Here is a 23656-nt window from a genome sequence, read left to right as displayed (position 1 = left end):
TGTTGGAAAACCTTGTTTTTAATCAGAACATATCGTGATTTATACGCCAGCCTATGGTTTCTTTGGCAACACCCAAACGGAAGTGAAGCAACCCGGAAGTCTCGTTGGTTGGTTCCCTGCGCTCACCCGGAAGTCTCGTTGGTTGGTTCCCTGCGCTCACCCGGAAGTCTCGTTGGTTGGTTGACTGAACTCTCGGACCGGTGGCGGGACAGCTGCGTTGCTGCTAACGGGCTAACGAGCTTTTTTCTTTGCGTTACTGCGCAGTTTCGGGTGAAATCTCAGGTTCGTTGTCACCGATATTTTCGTTTGTCGCGACCGCTGAGAGAGAATAAGCCGGAACCCGAGCGAGTTCACCGGAAAACGGCCCGGGCTAGCTCCCGTGCTAACATGCTAACCTGCCAGAAGCTACGCGGCGTTAGCGTTTCAGTTCAGAGCTTTAACGTGTGTAAACAAATGTGCATGTTGTCATTTTTAGTGTTTGGTGCCAGAATGAATCAGCTCATTAAAAGTTGTTTTATGAAACTTTTATGAAAGTTATGAAACGAGACCCAGTGGAAGCAGCATTTATATAGAGACAACATGAAGATAAAAAGATAAAGGAGGAGGAGGATGGAGTCGTTCCGTCTGAGAAGCTCCTTCAGTTCTACCTGAGGTTTTAGACCAGAAACTAATCCATCTACTTTCTATTTAAACCTCTTTAAAGTCTCAGTCTCTAGAACTGAACAAGATCCTCAGATGAAAGGTCTCATTTAAAGGTCCAGATGAACCAATGTGGTCCATTCATCCATTCATCCATTCATCCATCCATTAATCTGTCTTTGATTAACATGTGACTAATACTTTAATTCATCCATTCATTATCATGTGACTGATAGCGGGCTGCTAAAGTCATGCTAATGCTAAGAGCCTCTGTGCTGATGCTGGTTGCTTGGGTCACATGGTTTATTCTATATTTGTTTCTATGTAATGAACCATTTTACCGCTTCATTCATCATAGAAATCCTGTGACGAGTTTGGTTTCACTGAGCACACAACCAAACCATCATGGTTACCATGGATACCACATGGTTTTTATTATCGCCTCAGTGCCACGACGACATTAGATCAATAAAACATCCGTCCTTCACCAGGTGTGTCCCAGGTAATGAGATACAATGAGCCCGGCCAAGTCAGCCCAGGGAACTAATGAGGAGTTCCTGCAGTTAGTTCCACGTTAATCTAGGGTTCACCTACTTCAGAGGGATATGTGGGCGCGTTTAAGGTCTTTGCTTCGGGTTTTAGGGATTTAAACAAGCTCCTCTGTCACAGACTAGTTGGAGAAACAGAATATGAGGCCAGTCCTGCATGTTTTTGAGTCATTTTGCACCGAGACTGAAATAGTTTTTGTTGTTTTCAGTGTGATGGGGGACAGCGACGATGAGTTCGACAGGAGGAGGCGGGACAAGTTCAGGAGAGAGAGGAGCGACATGGAGAGGTCTAGAGACCGGGAGGAGAGGAGGCGGGACGACTGGCCGGACAGGTACTGGTCCATATTTATATACAGTCTATGGAGGAGACGTGTTTAGTCCATATTTATATACAGTCTATGGAGGAGACGTGTTTAGTCCATATTTATATACAGTCTATGGAGGAGACGTGTTTAGTCCATATTTATATACGTCTATGGAGACGTGTTTAGTCCATATTTATATACGTCTATGGAGGAGACGTGTTTAGTCCATATTTATATACGGTCTATGGAGACGTGTTAGTCCATATTTATAACGTCATGGAGGAGACGTGTTTAGTCCATATTTATAAACAGTCTATGGAGGAGACGTGTTTAGTCCATATTTATATACAGTCTATGGAGGAGACGTGTTTAGTCCATATTTATATACAGTCTATGGAGGAGACGTGTTTAGTCCATATTTATATACAGTCTATGGAGGAGACGTGTTTAGTCCATATTTATATACAGTCTATTGAGAACGTGTTTAGTCCATATTTATATACAGTCTATGGAGGAGATGTTTAGTCCATATTTATATACGTCTATGGAGAACGTGTTTAGTCCATATTTATATACAGTCTATGGAGGAGACGTGTTTAGTCCATATTTATATACAGTCTATGGAGGAACGTGTTTAGTCCATATTTATATACGTCTATGAGAGACGTGTTTAGTCCATATTTAATATAACGGTTCTATGGTAGGAGACGTGTTTAGTCCATATTTATACGTCATGAGAGACGTTTAGTCCATATTATATACGTCTAGGAGAGACGTGTTTAGTCCATATTTATATACGGTCTATGGAGGAGACGTGTTTAGTCCATATTTATATAGGGTCTATGTAGGAGACGTGTTTAGTCCATATTTTATATACGGTCTTATGGAGAGACTGTTTAGTCCATATTTATATACGAGTCTATGGAGGAGACGTGTTTAGTCCATATTTATATACGGTCTATGGAGGAGACGTGTTTAGTCCATATTTATATACAGTCTATGGAGGAGCGTGTTTTAGGTCCATATTTATATACCGGTCTATTGGAGTGAGACGTGTTTAGTCCATATTTATATACAGTCTATGGAGGAGACGTGTTTAGTCCATATTTATATACGTCTATGGAGACGTGTTTAGTCCATATTTATATACGGTCTATGTAGAGACTTGTTTAGTCCATATTTATATACAGTCTATGGAGGAGACGTGTTTAGTCCATATTTATATACGGTCTATGGAGGAGACGTGTTTAGTCCATAGAACTGACATGCTGGATGAGACGCTGGAGGAACATTCCCTGTCTGTGGTTCTGTCTCCAGGGACTGGGACAGAGGCAGAGACCGGAGGAGGGACTACGACCGGGGCCGCAGAGACAGGTTCTCCCCCCCCAGACACATGAGTCCTCAGCACAAGCGCATGAGGAGAGACTGGTGAGGAAGGTGTTGGTGTTAGCTGCTGATGCTAACAGGTGCTAACAGGTGCTAACTCTGTTGACGCTGTCTGAATGTCCCAGGGATGACCACCGGGGGGAGCCGTACCGCTACGACCTGCCCTATGGAGGAGGGGGAGGAGGAGGGGGAGGGGGAGGGGGGCTGTTTCCAGGGGCGGGGCCTCAGTGCTGGCACCCTGACTTCCCCCATCCTCACCCTCCCCATGGAAGTCGCCCCCTGCAGGGCAGGTGAGTTAACACCAGAGGAGCCGGGGGACAAGGACGTCCTCCAGAGACATCTGAACCAGAGAAGACACATAGTCTGAGAGAGGAGTGAAGGACGTTAGAGACGGGTTAGAGGTGGGCTAGGGACAGACGGGTTAGAGACGGACGGGTTAGAGACGGACTAGAGACAGACGGGTTAGAGACAGACTAGAGACAGGTTAGAGACAGACGGGTTAGAGACAGACTAGAGACAGGTTAGAGACAGACGGGTTAGAGACAGACTAGAGACAGACGGGTTAGAGACGGGTTAGAGACAGACTAGAGACAGGTTAGAGGTGGGCTAGGGACAGACGGGTTAGAGACAGACGGGTTAGATGTGGGCTAGGGACAGACGGGTTAGAGACAGACTAGAGACAGGTTAGAGACAGACAGGCTAGAGACAGACTAGAGACAGACGGGTTAGAGACAGACGGGTTAGAGACAGACGGGCAAGAGACGGGTTAGAGTCAGACGGGTTAGAGACAGACAGACTAGAGACAGGTTAGAGACAGACTAGAGACAGACGGGTTAGAGACAGACGGGTTAGAGACAGACGGGTTAGAGACAGACAAACTAGAGACAGACGGGTTAGAGACAGACAGACTAGAGACAGACGGGTTAGAGACAGACTACAGGTGCTGGCCAGTAAATTAGAATATCATCAAAAAGTTGAATTATTTCAGTAATTCCATTCAAAAGGTGAAACTTGTATACTGTATACTTTCCTTCCACACATAGTGATATATTTCAAGTGTTTATTCATTTTCATTTTTATATTACAACTGACAGCTAATGAAAACACCAAATTCAGTATCTCAGAAAATTAGAAAATCTGAACAAGGCCAATGAAAAAAATGTTTTTTTTAGAAATGTTGGCCAACTGAAAGAATGAACATGAAAGCATGCGCATGTATAGCACTCAATCTTAGTCGGGGTCCTTTTGCCTCAATCACGCATTAAGCGGCGTGGCATGGACCGACCAGTCTGTGGCACTGCTCAGGGTTAGAGAGCCCAGGTCTCTGATAGTCGTCTTCAGCTCCTCTGCATTGTTGGGTCTAGCGCATTGCACTTCCGCTTCACAATACCCCATAGATTTCCTATGGGGTTAAGGTCAGGCGAGTTTGCTGGCCAATCAAGGACAGGATACCATGTCCTTGAACCAGGTACTGGTGGTTTGGCACAGTGTGCAGGTGCCAAGTCCTCTTGAAAAGTGAAATCTGCATCTCCATAAAGTGGTCAGCAGCAGGAAGCATGAAGTACTCAAAACTTCCTGGTAACAGCTGCATTGACCTTGGACCTCAGAAACAGGTGGCCAACACCGCAGATGACATGGCAACCCCACACCATCACTGACGGTGGAACTTACACTGGACCTCATGCAACTGTGGATTCTAGTTGCTTCTCCGCTCTTCCTCCAGACTCTGGGTCCTTGATTTCCAAAGAAATGCAAAATTTGCTTTCATCAGAAACATAACTTTGACCACTCAGCAGCAGTCAGTCCTTTTTATCCTTGGCCCAGGCGAGACGCTTCTTACGCTGTTTCTTGTTCAGAGTGGCTTGACACACGGAATGCGACAGCTGAATCCCATGTCTTTCATGCGTCTCTTCGTGGTGTACTTTGAAGCGCTGACATCCAGCTGCAGTACCACCTTTGTGATCTCCCCACATTTTGAATGGTTGTCGTCACATATTCTGCTGCATGTGCGGTATCCCTAGAGCTTGTACACTTTTTTTACCACATTTTTTTCCGTCCCTTCGCCTGTCTGTTAATGTGCTTGGACACAGAGCTCTGCGAACAGCCAGCTATCTTAGCAATCAACTTTTGTGTCTTGCCCTCCTTGTACAAGGTGTCAATGTGTCGTCTTATTGGACAACTGTTAGTCAGAAGTCTTCCCCATGATTGTGGAGCCTTCAGAACAAGACTGAGGAACCTTTTAAAGGCCTTTACAGGTGTTTTGAGTTAACAGCTGATTAGGGGCACCAGTGTCTTCTAATTGAGCCTTATCAGAATATTCTAATTTTCTGAGATACTGAATTTGGTGTTTTCATTAGCTGTCAGTTGTAAAAAAAAATGAAAATGAATAAACACTTGAAATATATCACTATGTGTGGAAGGAAAGTATACAGTATACAAGTTTCACCTTTTGAATGGAATTACTGAAATAATTCAACTTTTTGATGATATTCTAATTTACTGGCCAGCACCTGTAGAGACAGACGGGTTAGAGACAGACAGACTAGAGACAGACAGACTAGAGACAGACGGGTTAGAGACAGACGGGTTAGAGACAGACAGACTAGAGACAGACTAGAGACAGACGGGTTAGAGACAGACTAGAGACAGACGGGTTAGAGACAGACAGACTAGAGACAGACGGGTTAGAGACAGACAGACTAGAGACAGACGGGTTAGAGACAGACGGGTTAGAGACAGACTAGAGACAGACGGGTTAGAGACAGACAGACTAGAGACAGACGGGTTAGAGACAGACGGGTTAGAGACAGACTAGAGACAGACGGGTTAGAGACAGACAGGTTAGAGACAGAGGGGCTAGAGACAGACGGGTTAGAGACAGACAGGTTAGAGACAGACTAGAGACAGGTTAGAGACAGACGGGTTAGAGACAGACGGGTTAGAGACAGACAGGTTAGAGACAGACTAGAGACAGGTTAGAGACAGACGGGTTAGAGACAGACGGGTTAGAGACAGACAGGTTAGAGACAGACGGGTTAGAGACAGACGGGTTAGAGACAGACAGGTTAGAGACAGACTAGAGACAGGTTAGAGACAGACGGGTTAGAGACAGACGGGTTAGAGACAGACGATGGACCCGTGGGGAGGTGGTCATAATGTTGTGGCGTCTCCTCCAGGATGGCCATGGTGGATCCAGACCTGCAGCCTCCAGCTCCTCCCTCCATGAGGAGCTTCAAGGTGAGGACCAGGACAACAGAGACAAAACGGAGAGGGACACAGACAGAGGACATGAGACACTCAGACACTAAGACATATATATAAACACACAGAGAGACACATGTTCATATAGATTAATTTATATGTGTGTTTATAGGTTAGTATGTGTGTTATTGTGTGTTATATGTGTGTCACTGTGTGTTATTGTGTGTGTAACATGTGTGTAACAGGACTTCCTGCTCAGCGCGGAGCACAGCGTGGTGTAATATGTGTGTAGTATGTGTGTTACTGTGTGTGTAACATGTGTGTAACATGTGTAACTGTGTGTGATTGTGTGTAATATGTGTGTTATTGTGTGTAACATGTGTGTAACAGTGTGTAACAGTGTGTAACATGTGTGTAACAGCGTGGTGTAATATGTGTGTAGTATGTGTGTTACTGTGTGTGTAACATGTGTGTAACATGTGTGTAACAGTGTGTAACAGTGTGTAACAGAGGTAACAGGTGGTGTAATAATGTGATAAGTATGTGTGTTACTGTGTGTAACTGTGTGTAACAGTGTGTTACTGTGTGTGTAACATGTGTGTTACTGTGTGTGTAACATGTGTGTAACTGTGTGTAACAGGGTACTGGTGAACATGTGTGTAACAGAGGTAACATGTGTGAAAAGCAGCGTGTGTAATATGTGATAGTGATGTGTGTGTATGAGTTAGTGAACATGTGTGTAACATGTGTGTAACAGTGTGTAACAGTGTGTAACATGTGTGTAACAGCGTGGTGTAATATGTGTGTAGTATGTGTGTTACTGTGTGTAACAGTGTGTAACAGTGTGTTACTGTGTGTGTAACATGTGTGTTACTGTGTGTGTAACATGTGTGTTACTGTGTGTAATATGTGTGTGTTACTGTGTGTAACATGTGTGTAACGTGTGTAACTGTGTGTAACATGTGTGTAACTGTGTGTAACAGTGTGTAACATGTGTGTAACAGGACTTCCTGCTCAGCGCGGAGGACAGCGTGGACGAGACGGAGGCCGTGAAGCGCTACAACCAGTACAAGCTGGACTTCAGGCGCCAGCGGCTGCAGGACTTCTTCCTCCGACACAAGGACCAGGACTGGTTCCGGTCCAAGTACCACCCCGATGACATCACGGCCAGGAGGGCGGAGTCTCTGGCCGCCCTCAGGACCAGACTGGACGTCTTCCTCTTCCTGCTCCGCGGCAACTGGCTGGACAACGTGTCCCTGGACATAGACCACGCCCCCGCCATCATCAGACTCCTGGACGCAGGTCAGTGGGTGGAGCAAAGGAATCAAGGAGAGAGGGGAGGGAGGACAGAGGGGAGGAAAGGATGGAGGGAAGGAAAGAGGGAAGGAAAGGACGGAGAAAAGTACGGAGGGAAGAAGGGAACAAAAGAATGAAGGAAGGAAAGAAGGAAAGAATGGCGGGAAGGAAGGAAGGAAGGAAGGAAGGAGGGAACAAAAGAATGAAGGAAGGAAAGAGGGAAGGAGGAAGGACGGAAGGAAAGGAGGGAACAAAAGAAAGGAAGAAGGAAAGAGGGAACGAAAGAAGGACGGAGGGAGGAAAGGAAGGGAAGAAGGAAGGATGGACGGAGGGAAGGAAGGAAAGAGTGAAGGAAGAAAGGAAGGACGGAGGGAAGGAAAGAAAGGAATCAAGGAAAGAGTGAAAGAAGCAAGGAAGGAGGGAACAAAAGAATAAAGGAAGCAAAGAAAGAAGGAGGAAGGACGGAAGGAAAGAAGGAGGGAACAAAAGAAAGGAAGAAGGAAAGAGGGAAGAGAGCAAGGAAAGAGGGAATGAAAGAAGGACGGAAGGAACGAAAGAAGGAAGGAAAAAGAAGGAAGCAAGGAAGGAAAGAGTGAAGGAAGGAAGGAAAAAAGAAGGAAGAAAGGAAGGAAAGAGTGAAGGAAGGAAGGAAAAAAGAAGGACGGAGGGAATGAAAGAAGGAAGGAAGGACGGAAGAAGGAAGGAAGGAAAGAGTGAAGGAAGAAAGGAAGGAAAGAAAGAAGGAAGCAAAGGAAGGACGGAGGGAAGGAAAGAAAGGAATCAAGGAAAGAGTGAAAGAAGCAAGGAAGGAGGGAACAAAAGAATAAAGGAAGGAAGGAGGGAAGGAAAAGGAAAGAAGGAAGGAAGGAAAGAAGTACGGAGGGAAGGAAGAAGGGAACGAAAGAAAGGAAGAAGGAAAGAGGGAAGGGAGCAAGGAGAGAGGGAAGGAGGGAACAAAAGAATAAAGGACGGAAGGAAAGAAGTACAGAGGGAAGGAAGGCAAGAAGGAAGGAGGGAACAAAAGAAAGGAAGAAGGAAAGAGAAGGGAGCAAGGAAAGAGGGAACAAAAGAAGGACGGAGGGAATGAAAGAAGGAAGGACGGAGAGAGGAAAGGAAGGGAAGAAGGAAGGAAGGAAGGAAGGAAGGACGGACGGACGGAGGGAAGGAAGGAAGGAAAAAAGAAGGACAGAGGGATCTAACCTTCCCCCCCCTGTGATTCTCTGTGATTCTCTGTGATTCTCTGTGATTCTCTGCAGCCGTGATAAAGATGGAAGGAGGGTCAGACCTGGACCTCCAGGTCCTGGAGACCGGACCAGACCAGGGTCCGGGGGGACAGGGGGGACAGGGAGATCCCAGCGGAGCAGATGTGAGCGTCCACACCGTCCCCGAGGAGACGACGAGTGAGACAACGAGTGAGACGGCCGGGACAAAAGACTCTGAGAAGGTCGGGAGAACAAGTCAACTTACCTAGCAACCATAGACTCCTCGCGTCCTGATTGGTTGATGGAGCCATGTCTCCACCAATAGGAAAGAGGCGGCCATGTTTTTTTGCTCCAGACTATGACTCTTCTTTCTCCTGTGTTTAAAACTCCTTCTCTCTCAGGACGATGGACAGAGCAGCGGAAAGAAGGAAGAGGAGGAGGAGGAGAAGAAGGAGGAGGAGGAAGAGAAGGAGAAAGAAGCAGAGGAGGCGGGGGGAGGCGAGAGGAGGAGGAGGAGGAAGAGGAAACGCAGCGTGTCAGCTGACAGCGGGGAGGGCAGCGCCTCCGATTCAGACTCCTCCCACTCTGACAGCGCGGAGGAGGAGGAGGACGAAGGAGAGGATGGTAAACTATGAAGGAGGGGAGGAAAGGAAGGAGGGAAGGAAAGGAAGGAGGGATGTTTTAGTGAGTAGTGGATGAGTGTGTTCACCGACCAACCATGTTTGTTGTCTGTGTCAGAGCGAGCGAAGGAGGCGGAGAAGAAGAGGACGCCGGCTAAGCCCCGCCCCCTACACCTCACCACGTCACTGTTCATCCGGAGCATCCCCCCCGACGTCTCCAAGGACGACATCACGTCCGTGAGTCTGCTCTTCATCCGTCCATCAGCCAGCTTCACCCGTTCATTAGGACGGCCCCTAACCCGTTCATTAGGACGGCCCCTAACCCGTTCATTAGGACCGCCCCTAACCCGTTCATTAGGACGGCCCCTAACCCATGTCTGTGATGTTGGTGTAGCTGTGTCGCAGGTACCAGGGCTTCCTGAGGGTGGCGCTGTCCGACCCTCAGCCCGACAGGAGGTGAGAACCAAGGCCTGTGCTGGTTAGACCGGGCTAACTTCTGGGATGAATGGGTGAATGATGGATGATGGATGGATGAATTATGGATGGATGGTGAATGGATGAATGATGGATGGATGAATGGATGAGTGATGGATGATGAATGGATGAATGATGGATAGGGGAATGAGAGATGGATGATGGATGAATGATGAATGGATGAATGATGGATGGATGATGAATGGATGAATGATGGATGAATGATGAATGGATGAATGATGGATGGATGATGAATGGATGAATGATGGATGGATGAATGGATGAGTGATGAATGATGGATGGGTGAATGAGCAACGGACGATGAATGTATGAATGATGGATGGTGAATGGATGAATGATGGATGGTGAATGGATGAATGATGGATGGATGAATGTATGAATGATGGATGATGAATGGGTGAATGATGGATGGATGGATGATGAATGGATGGATGATGGATGATGAATGGGTGAATGATGGATGGATACTGTGTCAGCTTCTCCAGGCGTTGCTGGGTGAATGATGGATGGATGGATGATGGATGGATGGATGATGGATGATGAATGGGTGAATGATGGATGATGAATGGATGAGTGATGGATGATGAATGGGTGAATGATGGATGGATACTGTGTCAGCTTTTCCAGGCGTTGCTGGGTGAATGATGAATGGATGAATGATGGATGAGTGGATGATGAATGGATGAGTGACGGATGATGAATGGATGAATGATGGATGGATACTGTGTCAGCTTCTCCAGGCGTTGCTGGGTGAATGATGAATGGGTGAATGATGGATGATGAATGGGTGAATGATGGATGATGAATGGGTGAATGATGGATGGATGGATGGATGAATGGATGGATGAATGATGGATGGATGAGTGATGGATGATGAATGGGTGAATGATGGATGGATGAATGATGGATGATGAATGGGTGAATGATGGATGGATGAATGATGGATGATGAATGGGTGAATGATGGATGATGAATGGGTAAATGATGGATGATGAATGGGTGAATGATGGATGGATGAGTGATGGATGATGAATGGGTGAATGATGGATGAATGATGGATGGATGAGTGATGGATGATGAATGGGTGAATGATGGATGATGAATGGGTGAATGATGGATGGATGAATGATGGATGATGAATGGATGAATGATGGATGATGAATGGGTGAATGATGGATGGATGAATGATGGATGATGAATGGATGAATGATGGATGATGAATGGGTGAATGATGGATGGATACTGTGTCAGCTTCTCCAGGCGTTGCTGGGTGAATGATGAATGGGTGAATGATGGATGATGAATGGATGAATGATGGATGATGAATGGATGAATGATGGATGGATGATGAATGGGTGAATGATGGATGATGAATGGATGAATGATGGATGGATACTGTGTCAGCTTCTCCAGGCGTTGCTGGGTGACCTTTGAGCCCAGTGTCAACATCAAGGAGACATGTTGGAACCTGCAGAACATCAGGGTGAGGACACACGCTCAGAGACAGACTGATGGACGGGATGGATAGATGGATGAATAATTACGTGTCCCCTTTGTCCTCGTCCGTCCAGCTGAGGGACTGTGAACTGTCTCCGGTGGTGAACAGAGATCTGAGCCGTCGCGTTCGAGCCGTCAACGGAATAACTCACCACAAACCGGTGGTGAAGAAAGACATCAGGACATCAGCACGGCTGGTCCACAGCCTGGACCAGAGGGGACATCTGTGGACAGGACAGGTAGGTAGACCAGAGGGGACATCTGAGGACAGGACAGGTAGGTAGACCAGAGGGGACATGTGAGGACAGGACAGGTAGGTAGACCAGAGGGGACATGTGTGGACAGGACAGGACAGGTAGGTAGACCAGAGGGGACATGTGAGGACAAGACAGGTAGGTAGACCAGACACCTGGGATCACGTCTTAGTCTCTGTCTCTGTGTCCTCGTCTTTGTGTCCCTCAGATGGACACGAACCCCGTCCTGAAGGACATCACAGATTACCTGGTGGAGGAGGTGAGCGCTGAGGAGGAGGAGCTGACAGGTGGAGGTGACGCCAGAGACCCCGCCTCCTCCTCGTCCTCTGAGGTTGCCGTGGAGACGGACGAGCAGCTCGTTAAGGTGACAGGGACTTTCACACGTCCACAGACACAAGAACAAGACGCATTAACGCACATTAATCCACAACATGACGGTTTCACCACATCAACCACAACGTAAACAACGTGATTTAACACGTTTCCATGAATCAGACTCAGAATCGTTCATGTTCGAAACGCTTTAAAGAAGAGAAATAACTGAGTATTAAACACGGATCGTCACTGGGACATTTAGCAACGAGGACAAAGTGAAGAAGAACCAGGACTAAACACTGATTAATCCTCCAGACTTCAGCCGTACATCGTGACCCGCCCCCTCTGGTCCGGAGTGGAAGTGCACCATGGTGATCGCCATTAATCTGATGACAAAAACGTCTCTGTCTCTGTGTCCAGGTGTTGGACAGACTGCTGCTCTACCTGAGACTCGTCCACTCTGTGGACTATTATAACTTCTGTGAGTATCCGGCTGAGGACGAGATGCCTCATCGCTGTGGACTGATCCACGTACGAGGACCTCGTCCCCTGGTCAAGATCACTCAGGCTCAGGGTAAATGCTTCTGTTTGGACGGATGTGTCTGTTTGGACGGATGTGTCTGATCTGATTGGACGGACGTGTCTGATCTGATTGGACGGATGTGTCTGTTTGGACGGATGTGTCTGATCTTATTGGACGGATGTGTCTGATCTGATTGGACGGATGTGTCCGTTTGGACGGATGTGTCTGATCTGATTGGACGGATGTGTCTGTTTGGACGGATGTGTCTGTTTGGACGGATGTGTCTGATCTGATTGGACGGATGTGTCTGTTTGGACGGATGTGTCTGTTTGGACGGATGTGTCTGATCTGTTTGGACGGATGTGTCTGTTTGGACGGATGTGTCTGATCTGATTGGACGGATGTGTCTGTTTGGACGGATGTGTCTGTTTGGACGGATGTGTCTGATCTGATTGGACGGATGTGTCTGTTTGGACGGATGTGTCTGATCTGATTGGACAGATGTGTCTGATCTGATTGGACGGATGTGTCTGATCTGATTGGACGGATGTTGACTGTGGACGTTTGTGATTGGACAGTGAGTGAACACCTGAAGATGTGTGAGGAGCGTCTGTCTCCTCTGATTTCACCTTCAGAGACTCTGAGTCAAGAAGAGGCTGCCAAGCTGGGACAGAAAGACCCGGAACAAGAGGTGAGACACCATCTGTCTCTGTCTCCCTGTCTCTATGTCTCTGTCTCACCTGTCTCTGTCCATGTGTCCAGGTGGAGAAGTTCCTCTTGTCCAACATTCAGGAGCTCAGTAAAGACAAGTGGCTGTGTCCTCTGAGCGGGAAGAAATTTAAGGTCAGTCCCCCCGTCCCCCCGTCCCCCCCGTCCCCCCCGTCCCCGGCCTGTCAGGATGGTTGCCGTGGTAACCCCCTGTTGTTGTTGTGGTCCAGGCTCCAGAGTTTGTGCGTAAACACATCCTGAACAAACACGCTGAGAAGGTCACCGCCGTCAGACAGGAAGTGGAGTTCTTCAACAACTTCCTGCTGGACGCCAAGCGGCCCGCCCCCCCTGACAATAAGCCCCTCCCACTGCCGGCACCAGGTACTGTCTGCATGATGTAAGGGCGGGTTCATAGTTGATGTAAGCGAGCCACGCACTTCCTCTCATAGCGTACATGAAGCCGACTAGGAACGTGTGAGAACCCATCGGGTTTAACAACGTTTACCCCTAAAAACCAGAAATGTGACGAAGTTGCTGACGTACTCGACGTTCTCAACATACGTGGTGGTCGAGATGTGCTCCACCCACTCGACATTCCAGACGCACTAGATGTTCTCAGGGTACTCGACGTTCTAGACTTTCTCAGCGTATTAATGTTCTAGATCAGACGAATGATGCTACGGGAGCTAACGCCGGGGTACCGTCTCTGTCAACATGGGGGTTAGCACAGTTAGCCTACATTTAGCACAGTTAGCTTATGGTTAGCACAGTTAGCTTACGGTTAGCATAGTTAGCCTACATTTAGCACAGTTAGCTTACAGTTAGCATAGTTAGCCTACATTTAGCACAGTTAGCTTACAGTTAGCACAGTTAGCCTACATTTAGCACAATTAGCTTATGGTTAGCACAGTTAACTTACGGTTAGTTTAGTTAGCCTGCATTTGGTTCAGTCAACCCACATGTCGCACACTTGACCCACATGTCGCACAGTGAGCATACGGTTAGCATACTGTTAGCACGGTTAGCATACTGTTAGCCCAGTTAGCTAACAGTTAGCACAGTGAAGCTGTGTGTGAGAGAGTAAATATTTTGGACACATTCACGAGTTAAACACAAAGGTCCTTCTCCTTCTCTCAGAAAATCTTTGCATTGGAGTGAATGGAGAGCAGACAGGTACTTTACCGTGAACAGAGGCTCACAGTTTAAATTCTGTACGTCTCACTGCTTTGCTGAGCACATTGTGAGAGACACAACAAGTTTGTCTACAACTGTGGAGAAAATCATGTGTCTAGTGTGTAAATTGTGGCCGGGACGAGCGTGGAAAGAGAAAAGTTTCAGGCGATTTCACACACGTTCTCTCACTCTAAGTAGCAACATTCGCACTCTAACACCAGATTTTTGGAAAAAGATCATGGTCATTGAACAGTGATTGATCAACAACGATAAGACCTATCAAACCAAGATGATAATACACCAACACACAAGGCTTGTGTCTACATTTTAAAGTTTAAATGAAGTCTGTAGGTGAAAGTTTGCCTGAGCAGTAGACCTTTGATAAACTGTCCTTTTTGCATGTTTTTTTCCAGCCGTCCCATTATTTCGAATGGGAAAACTCATATTTGGTAAAGAAAAGTAACAACACACTGATCCCGATCAAGCCGCACGTTTTGACATATAACACGTTAAGGGATGAAAAAGGAAGGAAGTGGATAAATGATAATAATAAAAAGGAACAGGTTAGATAACCACAGAGCAGCTGTAGACTGGAGGCTCGTTGCCCCTGATAATAAGCTGAGATGCAGAACTGGTTGAAACCAGGGAGTCTGTCTCTCTGTGGACAGTCTCTCTCTGTGGACAGTGTCTCTCTGTGGACAGTGTCTCTCTGTGGACAGTGTCTCTCTGTGGACAGTGTCTCTGTGGACAGTGTCTCTGTGGACAGTGTCTCTGTGGACCAGGCCTCCTACTGCCAGAAATGGTTTTGTGCTTTTGCCAAAAGAAAATGTTTGGGCCCGTGTGTGTTGTTGTAATTGGTTCTTTGTGGTGGATTATTTAACTGCTGTTCATCATCTGTCGTGGGCTCGTTCTGCAAACATACTTAACTTTCAGGTCTTATCATGTCATTATTATATTGTTACTTACAGTGTTGGACACGTTACTTTAAAGAGTCATTAGTTACAGTTACTAGTTACTTCCCCCAGTCAGTAACTGAATTACTGGTGTATAAAAGTAACTAGTTACCAGGGAAAGTAACTATTGTGTTCCTCTTGTTCTTGTTAAGTGTAAATGTGTCTAATAATGTGTGTTTTCTTCTCAGTTGCATAGAGAAGATATATGTATATATTTATTTACTGCCCCTCAGACTCCAACTGCTCGACATAAACCATGTTCATCTATGAGCTTCATTCACTAGTTTGATGGTAAAACAAGGGTTTAAAACAGTCTCTGTCCTTCAGAGATCAGACTTTATGGGAGAAGAACACAACTAGTTTGTGAGCTGAAGCTTCTACAATGATCCAGTCTGTCAGGAAGTAGAGTCAGAACGGATCAGATCTGAGTCACACAGAAGAACTCGGTCCAACCACATCACTGGTTATTTATTATTATTCTCCCCACGGGCTAATGAGCGCATCAGTGTGCGGATCAAAACAAATCAAATCAGACTCTATTTCTAAAGCACCTTTCATGCAAAAAACAAAATGCAACACAAATAAAAACATTAAACATTACAAGAAACAAACTGAACTTGTTCAGACCTTCAGAAATCTGATCTTGCGTATCAATAAATCTGACGACACATTTTGAGATGAATCAGCCCTAAGTTCTTACCTGGGGGGTCACATGACTCCACCTCCGCTCTCTTTCAGCCACTCCTCCCACCATCCTCAGCTTTCCTCTGGCACAGGCCCCACAGCAGCAAAGCCTTCTGGGATATCCTCCTGGAGTCAGACCCCCCATGGCTGGTTTCCCTGGTACGATGGATGGATGGAGGGATGATTGATGGATGGATGGATGGATGGATGATGGATGGATGATTGATTGATTGATGAATGTTGGATGGATGGATGTTCGATGATGGATGATTGATGGATGGATGATTGATGATGGATGGATGGATGATGGATGGATGGATGATGGATGGATGATGATGGATGGATGGATGATGGATGGATGGATGGATGATGATGGATGGATGATTGATGGATGGATGGATGTTGGATGGATGGATGGATGAATGATTGATGGATGGATGGATGGATGAATGATGGATGGATGGATGAATGATTGATGGATGGAGGGATGGATGGATGAATGATGGATGGAGGGATGGATGATTGATGGATGGATGATTGATGGATGATGGATGGATGAATGTTGGATGGATGAATGTTGGATGGATGGATGAATGATTGATGGATGGAGGGATGGATGGATGAATGATGGATGGATGGATGGATGGATGGATGAATGTTGGATGGATGATTGATGGATGGATGGATGATGATGGTTGATTGATAATTGATTGATGGATGATGGATGGATGGATGGATGATTGATGGATGGATGATTGATGGATGGATGGATGGATGGATGAATGTTGGATGGATGGATGATGGATGGATGGATGATGATGGTTGTGTTGCTTTGTTCCAGGTGTTGGACCTCACCAGCCTCCCAACCAGTATGGGATGGGCCGTGGTAACTATGGCAACGACAGAGGGAAGCATCACAACATGAGGTAGAGACACAAATGTTATTTACCTGCTTTTCTTGCTACTTTTGTTTTTAATTGTTCCTCTTTTTATTTCATGCTGAGCCTGTTTGTGTGTAAGTTTGTGACATTTACTTAAACAAAAGCTGGGCCAGTTTTTCCAACGCAGAGAGTTCTTATAATATTTACTCGCTCTGTTTCAGGTGATATTTTCGTACCAGAACCATTTATTAAAAATAAAAGTAAATTGCACTGACAATACTCACCTATAGATTGTAACTTTAGTAACTTACAAAACCAAGTAAAGATGGTAAATGTTTGTGATTCTTTCTTCTCTTTGTTATATTCTTTGTAATTATTAAGTTATATTTATTATGAATGTATTAGTTAATATTAACAAAATTAATTTATAATTTTACTCTTCTATTAAATAATAATTCGATATTTTCTAAAAGCATGATCACATGATCACATGGCCGTAGAACTTCTGGCTAGCAACTTTCAAAACATATGTACATAGAGGACAGACATCAGGGGAGTTCAGAGACTGTTATAAAGCTCAAAAGTAGAATTTGAAAAATTAAATGTGGAATGAAAAACCACCAACTGACAGATCCATGTCATGTTGTGGAACCTGAAACACCAGCGCCACCTAATGGGCTGCAGTGCAGCTTCCCTCCGCTTGGTGGCAGTGAGGCGTCAGCCAGTTGTTTGACACGCTCCGATAAATCTTTGTCCACCTGTTTTGTGGCCTGAAGTCGTACATTCATTCGTTTTTTGTCCCTCTCCATGAGGGGAGCAGAGAACTTCTAAGAACCAAACACAACGCCCCGATATCGCCTTTGTTTTCATCCACAAGGAGGCGTGGTCTTACCAGTGACGTACGGTTACTCTCTTCCATGATTGGACAATGACCGCTTGGGGGCGGGCTTCTGCGAAAAACTTCCCTTAGTTACTGTTGCTATCCCGACGAGCTCCTGTGTATGATTGGGCAATGACAGTCTGGCGTTTTTTGCGAAAGTTCTTACAAAGAAAGCGTGAAAATGAGGACGATGTCAATCCCCTGACAAGGAGGCAAGAACAAGCCTGATTTTGTGAAGTTCGGTTTTGTGTGTGGAGATAATGAGGAGGAACCAAGAGCCCAGTGCGTCGAGTGTGGACTGACGCTACCGAACGAAGCCCTGTAGCCGTCAGAGTTAAGGCGGCATCTTGAAACGAGACATCCAACCCTTCTGGGAAAGCGGGTGGATTTTTTCAAGACGAAGGAAAATGCCCCACAAATACAGAACAAACAACGTTTGTGTCGCTGGCTGGGACACGATCCAGTGACCTCGTAGCCAGGCACTCGCTGTGGATATGAGCCGTGAGACGATGACCGTCCCACTCTCAGACGACACTGTGCGTCCCCGTGTTGATGACGTGGCCTCAGACAAACAGCATCAGCTTCTGGAGAGAGTAAAAAATAGCCATTATTTTCCGTGCAGCTACACGAGTCCACTCATGTCACAAATGCTGCGCTGCTGCTGGTTTATGTGCACATTCACTGGGACAAGAAAGCTAGAAAGCTACCAACTCGAGCTACAGCTGAGGAATGTTTCCGCTGCATGGACGACTACTTCACTGAGAACGGCAGGACGGTGCTGTGACGGTGCAGGACTGTGATGTGACTGTGATGTGACGGTGCAGGACTGTGATGTGACGGTGCAGGACTGTGATGTGACTGTGATGTGACGGTGCAGGACTGTGATGTGATTGTGATGTGACGGTGCTGTGACTTCACCGCGTCATCCGTCAGATACTTCAGCACCAGCAGCTAAACCGTGAAAGTCTTGCAACAAAGACGATGTCACCAGAGTTCCAGAGGTGATGGATGGAGTGTGAACACCATCACCTCTACTAAATGTAATGCTGCCACCTCCAGATGTTCTGCTCTGGGAGGAGATGGAAGCAGATCATGTCCAGCTGCTCTGTCGCAGGGAGGTGACATGACTCTAAAGAGGAAATGTCCTCAACCGTTTGTTCGAGCCGAGCGCTGACAAAACAAATCTCCTCAAATCTCTGCACATTTTCATTCCGAAACCAAGTTCACAGGTAAACTTGCTGAAGCAGCTGAACATCCCACTTCAAGGGAGAAACAGAAACATGTTTTTTGTTGCGGACAAAGTTCAAGCCTTCAAGAGGAAACTTGCTTTGTGGACCAAGACACGTTTAAAAAAAAAAAAGAAAGAAAGAAAAGAAAGGACTGTTGTTATTGTTCATTATTGTTATTGTTCACAGACTTAAGTTATAAGAAGAATAACTTCTATCTCTGCCATGAAATTCATACGTACATTTGCACTTTAGATTTATTTACAGTTTATTTATTTAATCTGAAACCTTTATTCTTTTTAATGTATTTATTTTATTTTATTTTATTTATTTATATATGATGTCCAGACTTGAGTGAACCCAGTGCGTGTACACGGAGACGGCGCAGTCGTCCGCATCGATGCACATATCGGTTTTTGTGTTTGTTCGTCTTTTTCACACGTCATGGCAGCAGCGCGAAAGCGTTTATGACGGAAATTCTGTCGAACTAGACTGTTCCTAGATTGTTTTATTGTGTTCACAATTAGACATATACCATCATAAATTAACTCCAGTCTATTGTAGGAAGCCTCAGTCTTTCTCTTCAGAGCTGCTGATGACAAACATCTGAGTGACTTATTGACGTTTTGTAACATCAGCTGATAAGACACGCAGCACCGCAGCATTTTACACATCGCGCCGCTAATATCATCTGAGCTGGTTAGCCTCCTAATATTCTATGTATGGGTTAGCCTGAAACTTGTTACTATAGTAACATCAGTTACCTGTCTGAGGACGAACGTTGTTACTGTGGATGTCACATGATGCTGTTTCATTAGTTTTTCGGGCTCCGCTGTGTTTTTCTGAGCAGGTTCTGCCTCAGATGATGTAGATTTATGTTTTAACCAGCGGTCTGTGTCTGTTTCCTTAAACATTAATATCACTGTTAGCGTGTCTGTGTTATGCTAGCGGGAGGTCCAGCGAACTGCAGGCGTGTTTCAGGGTTTATATTAATTTTTTTATTTTTTGAACACGTTAGTTAAGGCGCCAGGTGTCTTGCTTAGGAGGTCGCCAAGTGTTGGACATACCTTGTGCTAGCAGAGTGAGTTACCTACTAGCTAGCTTGCAGGAAATTACACTGTTTGCTAGCGCCGCAGCCGCCACTGTTTTCAGTGTGGAGAAACGGAGTGAAGTAGCCAACACGAACCTACGAGGTGTCTTAAACTGACCTTCATGGTTCCATATTCATGTTTTTCCCGTCTCAGTCCACAAAGTCCGCCAACCTGGTAGAAATGTGGACCATGGATGTAGAGTACGTGTCTGATGAAAGACCGCTCAAATGTGGGGAGGGGCTTTGACGTCATCCTCCGAATGCAGAGCAGGTTGCCAGAGTCACTGATGTCACTTGGAAATATCAAGGAACTAAGCCAACGAACTGGTTTAGTGGATATTACTTGGATCGAATGATTCAATTTACATACAAAACTGAGGATATATAATTACAAACAATCACTATGCACTACATGAAAATTGCTGTTTCAGAGTAAAAGCACCGAATTTGTATTTTTATTTTTATTTATTTATTTTGTAGAATTTATACAGATAATTGAAATAATAATAATTACAGGGCCAAAAAATTTTCAGTGTAGCTGACGGGTCTAGCTTGGCAATGTCATTGTTTCCACAACAATGAAATCAATTAATTGATTCACTGATTGATTGATTGAAAAGTCAGGATGGTGTGTGATGTGTTGATTGTGTGTGGATCTGATGGAACTGTTGGTGTGTTTTTGTTTTCAGGGGCGTGCGTGGAGACCCTCGGTCCATCATCGAGTACAGAGACCTGGACGCTGCAGACGACCTCGACTTTTTTTAACCACCAAGGCGTGAAGAAGCTTTTGTTTTCTACCACTGTGTGTGTGTGTGCGTGTGTGTGTGTGTGTGTGTGTGTGTGTCTGTCTGTCTGTGTGTGTGTGTGTGTGTGTGTGTGTGTGTGTTTTCAGCAGTGATGATGATTTTCCAATAAAGAGCAGAACAGCAGCACTGATCATGTTCATTCATTCATTTTTCTGCCCGAGTTCACTCATTCACCAACAGGAACACTGGAACTACAAATCTACAATTTCACAGGTATGGACGGATGATGGATGCAGTAACATCAGATTTGGGAAATATGTTGTCATCTACAAACGTTTTTGTTTCATTTTTCTTCTGTGTCTCGTGCACAAACATCAACAGCTTCGTTGTGTGGCTGTACTCACAAAGAAAATACTGATTTACTCATCTTTCCCCAACACCATCAAATGATAGAGAACGCTGCAGGTGAACACACCAAAGCTCATGTCAGGTCTCTGCACTAACCATCAGTCTGAATACACTTGCATATTCAATATATCAGTGTACACAGTGTTCCTGTTAGAGAGCGAGTTCCTGGGAACCTGTGGATTGGTCTAAATTATACATCAGTGCCGCATACTGTTCATACCAACAAACAAACACCAGGACTGTGGGACACAAGCATCACCAGGAGACAAGTTAAAACAAAAAAAAAAAAGTATATATATATATTGCACATGGTGAGAATATATAAGGAGATATATATAATGTGTCATTGCGTAATCTCAGGGTCGGTATAGTTATAAACATGGATTATAGTTATAAACATTATTGCACATAGTAAGATCAGAGTCCCCTAATGTACAGGGAATGTGTACCGGTATATGAGATGAGGTGAACATGAATTATTGCACATTAAATAAATAATATGGGTTCTACACCCTCAGAGTGTGGAGTTGTACAGGTTAATGGCCACTGGCAGGAATGATTTCCTGTGACGCGCTGTGGTGCATCGTTGTGTGATAAGTCTGGTGCTGAAAGAACAAACTATTTGACAGATAATTTCACAGCTGTGACATAAAGAACTTACACAATGTGTCACAATCAATACTCAAATCTAAAAAAGCAAAAAACTAAATGGAGCTTAGATTTACTGATGACAGTATGGAGCATCTCCCTGAGGAGCCTCGCCCTGCTTCTGTGGTGGAATGTAACCTAACTACAATGTGGAAAAGGCCCAAATCAAATTGCAAATTGCAGTCCAATTTGAGCCATTTGAGGATTAAATATCATCTGCATGGGTTATAAACAGTTCAGTTGCACAGTTCACACAGTCCATGTCATGGCTATCCGTCTAGCTATCTATTACAGTTCTCCCCTGGAGGCAGAAACTCAGAGCATATGACTGAACTATTTGTCCTATAGTTACCTGACGGGCGACATTCCTTCTTAACAACCCTGAGGCAGTGCTGGATGTTTCTGTCCGAGTTCACTTCCCCTGTGTGACCGCCACCTGTAAATAATAACTAACATTCTTAGCATACAGTCAGAAAACGACAGAAAGTCCCTGAGGCTAAAAGGAGGTCCACTCATTTCACAACCTGCCTCCACCATCAGCTCTGAGAAACACACTGCTCACATTTCATATTATTTAATCATAATGAAAATGTATCTGAAAATGTAGGAACCATGAGTCCGTGCCCAGAAGACACAGGCAACAGAAGAGACAAATGTCCAGGAATCTAACTTCCCTCCAATCCAAGCTGCTCAAACTCATAGAAGTACATATGGATTTCTGGTCAAAGCTTTTCTTACTGGAGAAACATTTAAACCCAATTCATTAGTGAGCAGTAAATATTCCTCCAACATGAGTCACTTTAATACAACTAAAATAATAAAGACAAACACGGTAGAGATATTTAATGATTTTAAAATCATAAAATCCTCAAAGGTGTCAAAACAATAACAGCATACGTCTTGGTAAAATGTCAGAATCAGAATCAGCTTTATTGGCCAGGTATGCGAACACGTACAAGGAATTTGACTCCGGTCACTTTGCTCAGTGGTACAAGAAAATAAAATCAACACTTGAATAAGCATAGAAATAAATGCACAACTATAGATAATAGAAAAACTGTATAACATAAATAACACTTTCAGCATAAAAATTGTATATAGATTTATACATTTACCTTCATTGCTGGAACGTGGAGGGTGCAATTTCCACTGATGAACATATTTGATTAAGGTGTTGCTGACATCGCTGATGTTTTATGGACAACAGGACAAAAGAAACAGGCAAATTTCTCTTCTTTTTCTTTACTTTGGTCATTTATCTTATGATATTGCAGTTGTCAAACTCAACACTGTAACATGAAAAAAGATAGAAAACTCTGACTTATGAAAAACGTTTTGGTTATTTCAAGAATATATGCTAATGCTGAATCTCATGCATGCCATGTGCTCTCTCACTGGTATTCACTACACTGGGCAGCAGCCATTTTGGGCAAAAATTGCAACCCTGTCACATTCAATCTGTTACGTGTTTGATGGTAACGGGGTTGTGAGATTGTGAAAGCCAGTCAGTCCAGGGAATCAAGAAAAGGAAATCCAGGTCCAGGTCCAAATGCCCAGGTCAAATGCAGTTATCATGCTGGGTCAAACATCAGTTTGCAAGTTTATATATATATGTATATTGTATACTACTATTGTATACACTATAGTACTCCTCTCATGAGGCCGTTAAAAGTATAAAAAATGCCCCCAAAATACATATACCCTACCGGTCAAAAGTTTTAGAACACCCTAATTTTTCCAGTTATTTATTGCAATTTATTGCAAGTCATGCAAGCCCAGTGAATAGCTTGAAATGGTACAAAGGTAAATACTGAACAGCCAGAGGTTTAAAAAAAAGAGAGAGAGAGAGAGAGAAAGAGAGAAGGTTTGGTTACCCAAAACTGAAAAATAATGTACATTTCAGAATTATGCAAAAAGGCTTTTTTTCAGTGAACATGAAGTGGGTTCACAGTTTAAAGCTGTTCTGCAGCAGTGAAGG

General features: G+C 44.8%; 2 protein-coding genes across 2 annotated transcripts in view; both read left to right on the top strand.

Annotated features, from left to right (window-relative positions):
* Positions 1 to 23656, top strand: part of LOC125009548 — a 321026-nt gene that overhangs the window by 194772 nt on the left and 102598 nt on the right. The gene's annotated exons all lie outside the window — the stretch shown is intronic.
* Positions 122 to 20808, top strand: LOC125008662 (serrate RNA effector molecule homolog). The gene is made up of 20 exons (XM_047585993.1): positions 122 to 282; positions 1397 to 1519; positions 2810 to 2920; positions 3004 to 3168; positions 6055 to 6115; positions 7084 to 7381; positions 8632 to 8819; positions 8979 to 9201; positions 9316 to 9434; positions 9592 to 9653; positions 11097 to 11175; positions 11264 to 11428; positions 11652 to 11807; positions 12179 to 12332; positions 12860 to 12972; positions 13044 to 13124; positions 13220 to 13370; positions 15854 to 15958; positions 16641 to 16725; positions 20566 to 20808. Exons 2-20 carry the CDS (start codon positions 1401 to 1403, stop codon positions 20639 to 20641), a joined length of 2511 nt encoding a protein of 836 aa, XP_047441949.1. The 5' UTR covers positions 122 to 282; positions 1397 to 1400; the 3' UTR covers positions 20642 to 20808.

Source organism: Mugil cephalus, chromosome 1 (assembly GCF_022458985.1).
Source record: "Mugil cephalus isolate CIBA_MC_2020 chromosome 1, CIBA_Mcephalus_1.1, whole genome shotgun sequence".
Lineage (NCBI taxonomy): Eukaryota > Metazoa > Chordata > Actinopteri > Mugiliformes > Mugilidae > Mugil > Mugil cephalus.
The sequence above is the reverse complement of the archived record's forward strand: the minus strand, read 5'-3'. Positions and strand labels throughout refer to the sequence as shown.